Source organism: Manduca sexta, unplaced genomic scaffold (assembly GCF_014839805.1).
Source record: "Manduca sexta isolate Smith_Timp_Sample1 unplaced genomic scaffold, JHU_Msex_v1.0 HiC_scaffold_581, whole genome shotgun sequence".
NCBI lineage: Eukaryota > Metazoa > Arthropoda > Insecta > Lepidoptera > Sphingidae > Manduca > Manduca sexta.
This window is the reverse complement of record NW_023595387.1, coordinates 1-13,171: the sequence shown is the minus strand read 5'-3', so window position 1 is coordinate 13,171 and position 13,171 is coordinate 1. Positions and strand designations below refer to the sequence as shown.

Genomic DNA, 13,171 nt, shown 5'->3' with positions numbered 1-13,171 from the left:
TACAGCAAAAGTCAGGAACCTGATACAAAGCCAATAGTAGTGGGCGAACATGCGAAGAGAATATCAACTCAACAGGCAGCAGAGAAAGAATTCATTGTTGCCTCCAGTTTAGAATGGATTCTGTTTAACGAAATCTGTTTTGCAGACCTAAACGATATTGATGCGACAGACAGATTCTGCCGGATCATGTGCGTGTTTCTATGTGATAACTCGCTATTTTTAGATCCGAAAATTAAATTGCTCTTGCACAAATGTACTCAATTACTATTTAAAAAGAGAAAAACATTCAATTTCGATAAAGAATTGACTGGATTGCATAACTTCCAAGACTTCTACACACAGTTCTTAGAGCAGTTTCAATCGGTTAGTTATGGGGATCCTACATTTGCAGCCTGTGTTTTGGTGCCTCTAGCTCAGAAACACAATGTGAAATGGCGTAAACTATTATGGTCGGAGTACGCAGGATGTCTCAGGGCGTTGGACTGTCCAAAAGAATATCTCTGTTACGACTTACAAGAGTATTTATATCCGGAAGAGACGGATGAGTCCTTACTGAAGTCATATTTTCAAGCGCTTTCAGGTAATTTGCTGAGGCCGGACACAATTGCAAATAAAATTGCGACCCATCATGTGGAATGCCTTAAAAAGCGTTCCAATATAAATAGTTAAATGTAAGGAAATGTATATACTCATATTTTTTAAAAATGTTGTTTTATTTTTATTGTTACCTTCATGTCAATCGTCATAATTTACGGGGAATCAAACCCAATACGAGTTTGGTTTCTTGAAATCTCATGTAGATAATAATTTATTATGCAATAGGTATAAGTAACTTATGAATATTCTGGGGTTGGACTGTTTCTATCTTGCATTCATTGTGATGTAGGTATACTTATAAATCAATGCTGGAATATGTTTAAGACACATATAGCAATTCATATCAGTGCGCATTTAATAAACTTACTAAGGCTAGTTCTGACTTCCGGTAATCTATGATTGGATTTAATATTAAAAAAGAAAAAATACATTGTGTTTCTCTAGCTTATTTCCATTTTTAGTCTCCCTAAGTACACGCACCAACTACAGTATTGCGTTTAATTCCCGGAACGACAGGCAGATAGCGAAACTAGTGTACCCATTTTTTGCTATGTGTATTTTGTTCCATGACATGACAGAGGTGAGCTTATAAGAGACTCGAGCAGAAAAACCCAACTTGAGTCACTTTACCACACCCGGGGAACGAACCCGAGACCTCAGCATGGTAGTCATTTGATATAGATGCATGACCGATGCAGTAATAATAAATAACTATTTAAAGATTTGCAATTTGTAATGTTAATAAAATATAGTACGCGTTTAGAATATTACCAAATATTTTACATTGATCGGCATTGACCTTCGAAAAATTCAGTTGACTATTGACCTTCACAAAATTGTGAACGCAGCAATAATTTTGGCGGGAATCTTGCATTGACGTAATACGTTACGACTTTGACAGAAATCGAGTAGGTAATTCGCGAGTGTTTTTTGCCTTGCAAAATATTAGAAAAATGGTTTCCCATTACATGTTGTGTACTTCCGTGCTTCCTTAAACGTACAAAATGTTTATCGAGGACTTAAAGAATGACTTCTATAATCTCCTTCTCGGAAACGTGAGTAAATAATACAATGTTCTAACAGCCTTTAAGTGCACGATAATTTCAACGTGTTTTTTTTGTTTCAGAGAGTTTTATTGTTAGTTCACTACGATGTAGACGCCGTGTGTACCTGTAAAATACTTCAAGACTTGTTTAGATGTGATAATATATCGTATACGTTGGTGCCTGTAGGGGGTATCGCAGACTTAAAGACCGCGTATGAAGAAAACAACGAAGAGATCAAATATGTGGTACTAGTGAACTGTGGGGGGACTATAGACTTGGTGGACATCCTGCAGCCGGAAGAGGATGTGGTATTCTTTGTGCTGGACGCTCACAAGCCGACAGATGTGTGTAATGTGTACAGTGATGGGCAGGTTAGTACAATGTTATTATAGAAAACACCATTTTTGATTATATATACTGTTGTATACAACTTTATCCTTTTTTGTTTGGACATGCTAAGCTCTGGAAGTACCGGTATGATTTTCAAATATCTTTTACTAATATGAAGCGTTAAACTTAACTGCTTATAGACTTAGTTTTAATTAATGTACAGACTAATGTTTGCACAACTGTAGTCAAAACCTGGTAGATAAACTGCTTAAACTACATTCTAGGTGACCACTAATATTGCTTATTTCCCATGAGTTATCCCTTTGTATGCTTGTAGTAGAAACTTTAAATACATGTTAGGGATATGATCTAAAACTGCAATTCATAACAGTATTGTGTCTCAGGTGCGGTTGGTATACAAAGATGAAGAAGAAGACATTCCCAATTTTGATGACATATTCAGGGATGATGAGGATGAGGTAAACTATTTATTTATTTGGTAAGCACTCTACCAGCTATACCCCTGATGTGTGTCATACAGATTAATGTATATCCAGTCCAATTAATAGCATTTGTTTCACATGCCTAACAACAGTTTTCGTAAAACCACTCCATTGGTAACAACATGGTTGGTAAATTATATGTTATAGACTTTTTTATTCATGAAATTATATTTATTTTGTTATGGATATATTTGATTATTGATGTTTGCAAAATCCCTGATAAATTTGTGGAGCCACTGAGTCCCATAAGAAGATGAAGAATGTTATAGACTGAATTTGTCAATAACAACTTAAATGTAGGCTGAGCTGTAAAGAATATAATAATAAAAATGATTTATGTTCCTTCATTAGTGTATTTTGAAGTTTTGAGTAAGCAATAAAAAGATACAGGGCCTTTGGAACATTATATTTTGACTTGTTGGTTTCCATTTTTAAACATAATGTATAAGAAGATTTGAATGTTATTAAAGGCTGTGATTAGTGAGGGGACCAGTTGTTTATGTAACCTGTTTGTTGAATATTTTAGAATGAAGAGGAGGTAGGGGAAGGTCGCGAGGGCCTGGAGGCTCTGGTGGAGCGACGACGCGAGCGCAAGGCGTGGGAGGAGAAGCGGAACACACTCATGTTCAACTACACACAGTTTTCATACTATGGGAAGCCAGTGGGTATTTATTCAATTATTATGTTATTGCACAGGAATAATATGTGTACCTTCTTAGACAATGCGGGATTTACTGGCAATATTTTCAATATTCTGTAGTAAAGACTTACACAGCTTGGTCTGTAGTTCATGATAATAGAAAAAGTTCATCTCATTCTTATTTTGACTAAAGTTAATTTTGCTTGGTGACAGGTTCACTCACCTTTCACCTGGTTTTACCTCAATAGGTGACTTAATAGTGGGTTGTGAGTGAATGTTGATGGATGTTAAAAGTAACTAAAGTTGAAGTTGATACTAAAGTTATAATAAAAATGATATCCAAATACATCCTCATTGCAACAGCACTTCTACTTTTATACATTAACTCTTTGACATTTATGAAGTTATCCTCCGTTTTCGCCATGACAGCCAAGAGCTGACGCCCAGATTTGAAAGGTTTTGTTAGTTGGGTCACTGTCTGACTACCTTTGGAAACCACTTGTCAGAACAATGCAACAGTGGCATTAGTAGTTAGTGTACTACTAATACTAAACAATTGCAATATGTTCTAGAGCGCATGCGTAGCGCTGGACGTGTCGTGGCGGCTGAGCCGCGCAGGCGTGGCGGCGGCGTGGTGCTGCGGCGTGGCGCTGGAGGCGGCGGCCGCGCTGCACCAGCGCTCGCCCCCGCGCGTGCTGCTCGACGCCGCCGCGCTGCACGCCATGCTTGCGGCCAGGCCTGCTGATCCACATGTAAGTGACAGATATAATTGTCTTATACCTGAATACACTTAATTTCTATTACATTGTAATCATCAACTAATTGATGATTACAATGTTAGATCAGATTCCAAGAGTAAACCAATCAAATTAATCAATCAATCTTATTGTGATTAGTTTAGTAGTCAGACAAAAAAATATAATTGATATTATTTATTGAAATCAGGGGTTAATATGATGAATAGGGTGAGTCAAAGATTAAGTGGAGTTCATAGACATGTTGTATTTTAGGCCTGATCGCAAAACAAATTTAATTTGAGATGTAATGTTTGCAGGGTCCATCAGTGATCCTGGAGAAGGATATGTGCCTGCCGCTGTACCGCGTGTGGTCGCTGGAGAGTGCGCTGCGGCACGCGCCGGACGTAGGCCCGCACCTCCGCCTGCACACCGTTGCGGGGGCCTCCAGGCTAAGGCAACTGCTTGTTGATATGGGGTAACATATAATTACTGGTTATCTTTATTTGAGTAAACAGGCAGATATCTTATGGAGTTTAAAAATGTTATATTTTTTTATTATTAATCCTAGATTAACTGTGATTTACAATTATATTTGTTAATAGCTTTTGCCCGCGGCTCCGCCCGCGTTATAAAGTTTTTCGGGCTAAAGTTTTCCGTTATAAAAGTCACGCTATATATTTTCCCGGGAGCCTATGTTCTTCCCAGGGTCTCAAACTGTCTCCATACCAAATTTTATCCTAATACGTCGGGTAGTTTTTGAGTTTAACACGTTCGGGCAGACCGATCCAGCGGGGACTTTGTTTTATGATATATTTTTGTAGAACTTTTAAGAGGAACAATCCCGTCATACATTATTGTTGCATAACTTTAACCGTTTACGCAGCGCACGCAACAGAAGCTTTCAAAACTAATAAATTGTCCCCGTTTTTGCATCATGTTTCATTACTGCTCCGCTCCTATTGGTCATAGCGTGACGATATATAACCTATAGCACTCCAGGAACAAAGGGCCATCCAACACAAACATATTTTTTCAGTTCGAACCGGTAGTTCCTGAGATTAGCGATTACTGCTCCGCTCCTATTGGTTATAGCGTGTTGATATATATAGCCTATAGCATTCCAGGAACAAAGGGCTATCCAACACAAAAAGAATTTTTCAGTTTGGACCGGTAGTTCCTGAGATTAGCCATTACTGCTTCGCTCCTATTGGGTATAGCGTGATGATATATAGCCTATAGTACTCCACGAACATAGGGCTATCCAACGCAAAAAGAATTTTTCAGTTTGGACTGGTAGTTCCTGAGATTAGCCATTACTGCTCCACTCCTATTGGGTATAGCGTGATGATATATAGCCTATAGCACTCCACGAACATAGGGCTATCCAACGCAAAAGAATTTTTCAGTTTGGACCAGTAGTTCCTGAGATTAGCTCGTTCATACAAATAAACAAACAAACTCTTCAGCTTTATATAATAGTATAGATGAAGAGAAATTGTAGACTATTCTTAGTGACTCACAGTGAAGTAGATTTAACTAATTTACACTTTTAATAATTACTGACGTAGCTCACGTCTAAATATATTTTTAACAAACTTCAAAAAAGGAAGAGGTTTCCAATGCGACTGTATTTTTATGTTTGTTATTTTTGCGTATTATGCTAATTGTTGATTCGATAATGTGCGTGTGTACAGAGTGCCGCTGCAGCAGGCGCGGCAGGCGTGGCGCGCGATGGACGCGGAGGTGCGCGGCGGCGCGCGCGAGGCGCTGGCGGCGGCGGGCGCGCGCCTGCAGCTGGCGGGCGCGGCGCCGCGCGTGGCTCCGCTGCTCACGCGCCCGCACGCGCCGCCGCTCGCCGCGCTCGACCTCGTCTTCTGCCTGCTGGCGCTGCGTTTTGGATCGATTCGAAAATAGACCAATTAGAATGGCAGATCATTCAAATTTTATTTTTATATGCGCATTATTGCTATCAATCCGTAAACAATGATTTCAGCTGTGATTTTTTACTATCTTTTCATATCAAAATCTACAAAAATAGCGTTAACTAAAGAAAAGGGTGTGATACCTAACATCTTCAAATACGTAAAATTGTTACCAAAGGCATAAATCCAAAATTACAAAAATATACTATCAATAAACTTAATACTTGCAACCGCTTATTCTAGGAGACACTCAACCGCGCCGAAGGTTTCCAGCATGCGCTAGCAGCGCTGGAGACCGACAGCGGCGACAACGAGAGCCGGCGGCTTGGCTGGACGGCGGCGCGACGCAGCCTTGAGGCGGTGGTGCGGCTCGTCAACAACACGCTCAGTGCAAGGACGCTACACCGTGCTGGACCGTTCAATTATTTTATTGTGCAAGAGGTGTGGTGCATTACTTATTTTAATATTGATTAAAATTTGATAAGACGGGTAAAAAAGGTTGTAAAGGTACAGAACAGTTACTTGGATACTTACCAGATAGTAAGCGCCACAACTGCCAAAAACAATAGCAATATTACTGAGATTTTTTTAATATGTTACCATGTCATGTATAGATGTAGATGTGTTTATAATTTGCAAGTTTTTATTTGTAGTCTTTACAACTCCCATTAAATTGTATGTTGATACTTCGATGCCTACAATAAACCTATAACCAAATCTCATTAGTAATATTAAGTATAAATTTGTACTAGGGCACCCCAGAGGCTGCTATAGTGTGCGGTCCGCTGTGGCTCGGTGTGGCGGCGCGCTGGGCGGCGGCGGCGGCGGGCGCGGTGCGCGGGCGCGGCGGGGCGCAGCCGCTCGTGGCGAGTGCGGGCCGCAGCGACGGAGCAGCGTTGCTGCTGGGCGTGCCGCCGCGATCCCAGCACGAGCCGCGCAAGTCAGTACTCATGGCACTGTTACTTAATGTAGCGTGGGATACGCATGATGTCGCAACTATAGTCTAATGTATTATTAAATATGGAATTCGTATAACAAAATCTTATTATAATGCCAGTTTTTTTTTATATTTGCACCTGATGGTAGTGGGGTCTAACAGAATGTCGACTGCCGAGAGATGATTACCCTCGACGGTCGACACAATTATGGCTCCCTGTTGGAACTGGATATACTATGCAGGTTGATCCTGGAATGCGACAGTTATGTGGACTACTATGGCATGTTTGAGCATCTTGTGTACGGTAGTCGCTATCTGGTTTATAGCACTAAAAATATCATACCTCACTTTAGTTTTCGTTTTCACACGACACATGCAAATAATATTTCGATCGCCCGTAACGACTTTAATAATGATAATAAAATTTATTCCCCAGTCTGTTCGGAGCGGCATTCGAGCAGGCGGCCACTAAGAGCGGCGTGTCGATCTCTCTCGACTATTTTGACTCGTCGGTCGTGTTTCTCCCCACATCACAACGCGCGCAGTTCCTCGACGCACTGACGGCACTCCTCGCGTGACAGTGTAGTGAATCTAGTTCTAGTTTAAGTTCTGTTATATTAATATGGTTACTAGTACTATTTTCAAAGATATGATTTAAAAAAATAAGTGTCTATTGAATTTGTGCAACCTGGGGTTATGTGCCTTGAAACAATTTTAGCTTATTGACACATCCGCCATATAAGTTACATCTAGTTTTCTATTTAGTTAAAATGTGCTCGTTTTTACTTGAAAAATAAAAAATTAAGAATTCCTATGCAATTTCACGACCCTCTTAGGAATTGTGATATAATTGGATGATATAAAAATTATACAGTGTACTATTCAATTTAGTTATTCGTACTTTTAATAATTTTAATAGTATATTTGATTAATACATTGTGTTGCCCTAGTGTTAAAGGACTATATATTAATTTACCTGTTTGTGTGATGTAACTAGTATTTGTGAGTAAGTCTGCTGGTAAGACTTTTATCAAAAACAAATTCAGAATAAACCAAATCATGGAATTAAAATAATTTTAGCGTGGATGAATTTATAGCATTTAACTTTGACAACACTCCCAGTGGTATTTAGTAAATATGTTATTCATTTTAGGCTACAACTTTATTATGAATCTAACAGCTAGTCAATGAAAATGGGGACAAATAATAAATTGTTGCCAGTCAATTTTAAATTAATTGGTCCAAATTATATTATCTTAAGTTATTATTCATAAGTATGCATATAATATTGTAAGAGATAAGTGACAAGATCGAACCACACAATAAGGATAAGTTCACACAATCTTTAGGAAACATTCAGAAAAGGCCTTATTCATGACTTGTAGTGCTGAAGACATACAAACAGACTGAATTGAATTTTCTTGTGTCATTATAAAGGGTTTAAACAGAAGTGTGCGAGAAAGAAAACATCTTGCCTACCATAAAGATTTCTTTATAAAATTCTGATTGGTCTATATGACATGGCAGTTTTGTAAGCGTAAATGAGTTAAACATGTGTTTGTTATTTTAATGCTGTTTGGTCATTACCATAGACACAGGAAGGAAGGTATTGGCTGTATATTTGATGGTCTCTTTTCCACACACTGAAATTTTTAGTGAGGGATTTCCTGTCTCCAGTCTGTTTTATCTTTTAGTGTTACACTGTTAGTCATAGTTTCAATGTTGCATTTGATTTAGTTTATGAAATATTTCAATAAATGTTAACTTGCTAAAAATAAATAATAAAAATTGGTGTATAATGGTATGATTTGTGTAAATGGATGCGGATAAAAATAAAAAATATCTATGATTCCCACCTTATGGTTTTGACACTGATATTGTTATGTAGTTAGATTAGTATTTATTAATAGTTTTGTGTAATAAAAGTAACTTATAATAAAAATAGTTTTATTTGTGATAAAAATTATATTAAAAAATATTAAAACAGAAGACATGATTCTTGAAGAATCAAAATATCATTCAAGTATAAAAAAAATTAAGCATGCCAATGGCCATTTATCTCCCAGTTGTTTTTTCCCACTGAGTTAGATACCACAATTCTATGGGTCTTTTAAAACCAGGACCACTTGTTGCTCAGCCACAAAATAGAAGGTTACCTTTGTCTTACATATTTTAATTAAAAATGAGATCTTTTAAAAACCTTACATTGCAATTCTTATATCACACTTATACATGAGACATATTTTTGGTGTACAATATTTTATAAGCATAGAAAGCAATAAAAAGCTAAATATGTTCTCAACTCATCTGCAACATTTGTATTTCAGTTGTGAATAAAATAAATCGTTAGAGAAGGCAGTGAAGTAAATAAGGCCCATGTCCATAGAAATATTTTTCATTGCACTTCAATTATTGTACTTTTTGACACTCACACATCAATTATGTATCTGACATATTGTCCTCAAGGTATGAAAAGTAACTCGGTGAGTTCATAATTTATCTCGAATGAACTTTGTAATTAAATCCAAAGCCCATCTTGGCTGATCATGCGGTACCATATGTCCTGCATTCCTTACTAAAACATCTGTTAAATTCCTGCTTTCTTCACATACCCTGCAATATCATCACCTACTCTCCAGATTTTCCTTGGTGCCTCCTTATATTCATCTGCTGCAGAGAAATTCCAGATTCGTAAAAAGTTCTCCGTCAATGGATATGCTACAACAATATCTAGCTGTCCATTGTAAAACATAATTTTATAAAAAGATAATAGTTCTGAAATGTATGGTGCAACTGATTTAAGCATGTCTTTAATTAAATGTATTTGGACTTGTTCGCCATCATTGAACGGTAGCCCTCCCACATGGATGCTGCGCCTTACTTTATCATTTTGAAGTAGATTTGAAAATACAGACATGTCATCTAAATCCCTTGTTTGTAGGAAATTATAATAATAATCAAATCCTGTGAATGCTTTGAAGTATGAGAAATTACTGATCTCCCCATCCATCAGATAGTCCATTAAAACATCAGCTTCTTGCCATTTCTCTTCTTTTATATCTGCAGAAATTTGGTTTTGGTACTTCTTAAAGATTTTTAGCTGATTATCATCAATTAACCCATGTTGGTATAAGTAATCGCCATAATTAAGTTGGTTTACAGGGTCACAATACCCATTGCCAATCGCCACTCCTTTAAGGTTTATACTGTATTTGGCCACTTTGTTTTGTCTGTGGACTTCCATAGCGAGTGCAGGGATGTATTTACCAGCGTAGCTCTCACCAGTTATGTAAAAATCATAATTCCTTAAATCAGGAAACATTGTAAAGAACTGCTGCAAGCTGTCATACAGACCTTTTGCAATGCATTCCTCATCCGTGCAATAACCTTGGTTGTTATTTGTAAAACTAAATCCAGTGCCGACTGGATTGTCAATGAAAATAAGATGATTATTTAGGGCCCAATGGTATTTTCGCTTCGCAAACCCATTCTTTTTAGCAATTAGTGGTCCATTTTCAGTAAAAAGGCCAAACAGAGAGCTCCCTCCAGGTCCGCCTTGTAGCCACAGCACCACTGGTGCATCTTTATTCTTTGAGAAAGGCGGGAAGTACCAAAATAAAGATTCGAGTTGTACATTTTATCGACAGTGAAAAAGCCGGCATGACTCCGGAAACCTATTTTCTCCGTCAAAGACACTATGGAAAGATTCTGTGCGAGTTCTATTGATCCATTTTGTATATAATTTGACAAGACAAGAGGATCACCAGCGTCAGAGACTTCTTTTGCTGCAAGTTTTATTCGAGGATACATGTTCGGAAAAAACACTGCGTTTCCCAAACTAAATCCAATTACAAACACTATCGCTATATGCGTAGATAACTTATTTAAATCCATTTTAAAAAACTTGTATAATATTTAATTTTATAGGAAAAGGCTATAATAACAAGCGTATCAATATAAAAACAACAACAAATAGAACTGGGTGTTCTAATTTTGACGTTCCTGAATTCGATGTGATTAGTGATAAGTTATTGTGCTTCTGACATTTCATTTTCACGACTCGCACTGTGCAATTTTGATATGAACGTTCCATTTTAAGAACAAACTTATTAAAACGATAATAAAATAAAAAAATAATTAAAGATTATACACTTTTAGTATACATTCTTATAGAAATATGTTACCCAACAGTTCAAAATGAATAATATTCGTAATTTTAACAAGTTATGTAAATCGAGGCGAGTATCGCCCCGGTGCAACCAAATCTGCAGAATAAAACAGATATAAGTTGGTAAAACAATACCGGTTATTATTATTCACGCGGCCGATAAAGAGGTTACTGTTATTATTTAAAAGTATTTATAGTCATTCTGCGGGTCACAGCCGGTGCGAGCGGTGACATGAAGCTGCTGTTTTTATTATTTATTGCGCAAGTATTTTCGGTGCAGTGTCTTCTGCACCGATACCCAAAGCTGAATCTTGGTGAACGTGATGGAGGAGACGCCGGGGAGCCTCTGTTCCTCACGCCTTATGTGGAGAGTGGTAACATTACCGAAGGTAGGCGCCTCGCTCGAGTCCCCTTTACGGAGAGTCTCAGGATCAAGAGTTATGCTGGATTTTTCACCGTAAACAAGACCTATGATTCCAATCAGTTCTTTTGGTACTTCCCTGCAATGGTTCCTAACAACAAAGACTCGCCAGTAATCCTGTGGCTTCAGGGAGGACCGGGCGCTTCGTCCCTCTACGGATTGTTCACCGAAAATGGACCTCTAAGGGTGCGGAACAACAAACTTGAAAGGAGGAAGTATAACTGGGCTTTGAGTCATCATTTAATTTTCATTGACAATCCGGTTGGCACAGGGTTCAGTTTTACCAAAGACCCCAAAGGTTATTGTACCAACGAGGCGCAAGTAGGCGAACAATTGTACTCAACTTTGACTCAGTTCTTCCAACTGTTCCCGGAATTGAGATCAAATAAGTTCTTTGTCACTGGAGAATCTTACGGAGGGAAGTATGTACCAGCTCTCGCTTACACCATTCACAAAAAGAATCCATCAGCAAGTGTGAAAATTAACATGAAAGGCATTGCTATTGGAAACGGTTTGAGTGATCCGGAACATCAGCTAGTCTACGGTAAATATTTGTACCAGCTCGGCCTCATAGATTGGAATCAAGCTAAAGTCTTCCAGAAGTACGAAAACCAAACTATTGAGTACATCAAACAACAAAATGGGAGCAGGCATTTGACACTTTTGATTTACTTTTAAATGGAGACAAAATTGAAGGCAAGAGTTTGTTTTCAAACATGACTGGCTTTGATTTCTACTTCAATTTCCTCCACACTAAAGACTACACATCGTTTGAAGACTTTGGGCCGATGCTGCAGAAGAGTTCGTTCAGAAAAGGCATACATGTTGGAGACTTGCCTTTCCACAATGGCTCTATAGTTGAAACACACTTAAAACAAGATGTTATGAAGTCTGTGGCTCCATTGGTATCTGAGTTATTGGATCATTATTACATTGTGGTCTACAGTGGTCAGTTGGACATCATTGTTGCCTATCCATTAACCCTGAACTATCTAAGGCACCTCAATTTCACTGGAGCAGAGGAGTACAGATCTGCAAAACGGTACATCTGGAAGGTGGACTTAATGAAGTGGCAGGGTATGTAAAGCAGGGGGGGAAACTAGTGGAGATTATGGTTAGGAATGCGGGCCACATGGTGCCTGGAGACCAGCCTAAATGGGCACTAGATCTGATCACCAGATTTACACATGAAAAGACATTTTATAATCCGAAACATGTAAGTCATAAGGATAAAGGTGGAAACTAGGTGCCAAAAATCTATGTTAGGTGAACAAGTTCAAAAGCAATTTGGTGCATTAGTTATCATAAATTTAAAACGAAACTTGATGTAGTTACCATGTTTTTTTGGTTTAAAATATTTCCCAGTGGGAACAAAAAAAAATCTCTTATAAGTACTGGTTTTATCAATAATTACTCTTATATAGTATTTACTCAGTTTCTGATATTCATAGTTTATTTTAAATTATCTATTGTTGTAAGACATTTAAAGACACAGTTCAAAGATAAGTATGCATTATTGTGAAGTTGTGGTATCACAATATGATCCATTAATTACTTAATGATAAAAATACCAGAAACTAGGTATCAATAAGTGTGATTTGAAATAGGGTTAATAAAAACAAATATCTTTTATTCCAGTTTTATATCTTTTTATTGTAGTGTTTTAAAATTGTTTCTCATATAAGTAAATAAGTGTTATTTGTCAGAATGGGTTACCTATAATTTGGTGATGGCTGTGAGAAATACAAATAGATAACATATTTTTAATTTTTATTGTATTTATAGAAAAGTTCAATTTCACATATCAATTTTTTTATTGATAAATTTGTAATAATTATCATATGGACATCTTAATAAGCATGTATATTAC

The 13,171-nt window shown here is 37.5% G+C and overlaps 2 protein-coding genes and 1 pseudogene across 2 annotated transcripts; 2 read left to right on the top strand and 1 right to left on the bottom strand.

The window, feature by feature from the left end:
* Positions 1–1,465: 1,465 nt before the first annotated feature.
* On the top strand, positions 1,466–8,529 carry LOC115455722 (cell division control protein 45 homolog). The gene is made up of 10 exons (XM_037447093.1): positions 1,466–1,652; positions 1,724–2,014; positions 2,378–2,452; positions 3,003–3,137; positions 3,689–3,868; positions 4,171–4,328; positions 5,548–5,737; positions 6,019–6,216; positions 6,528–6,715; positions 7,149–8,529. The coding sequence occupies exons 1-10, from the start codon at positions 1,602–1,604 to the stop codon at positions 7,288–7,290; spliced, it is 1,608 nt and encodes a 535-aa protein (XP_037302990.1). The 5' UTR covers positions 1,466–1,601; the 3' UTR covers positions 7,291–8,529.
* A 116-nt stretch (positions 8,530–8,645) lies between these two features.
* LOC119193486 (venom serine carboxypeptidase-like) lies at positions 8,646–10,349 on the bottom strand (the record flags this gene model as incomplete). The annotated part of the gene is made up of 1 exon (XM_037447092.1): positions 8,646–10,349. A coding segment is annotated over one exon (1,050 nt), but the record flags the coding sequence as incomplete, so codon positions are not given.
* Positions 10,350–10,992: 643 nt separating this feature from the next.
* On the top strand, positions 10,993–12,583 carry LOC119193487 (annotated as a pseudogene).
* The last annotated feature ends 588 nt before the right edge of the window (positions 12,584–13,171 follow it).

Coding starts and splice junctions, on each gene's coding strand:
- LOC115455722 (XM_037447093.1), top strand. CDS start 1,602: ATGTTTATCGAGGACTTAAAGAATGACTTCTATAATCTCCTTCTCGGA. Junction 1,653..1,723: donor ATAATCTCCTTCTCGGAAAC/GTGAGTAAATAA, acceptor TTTTTGTTTCAG/AGAGTTTTATTGTTAGTTCA. Junction 5,738..6,018: donor ACCTCGTCTTCTGCCTGCTG/GCGCTGCGTTTT, acceptor CGCTTATTCTAG/GAGACACTCAACCGCGCCGA.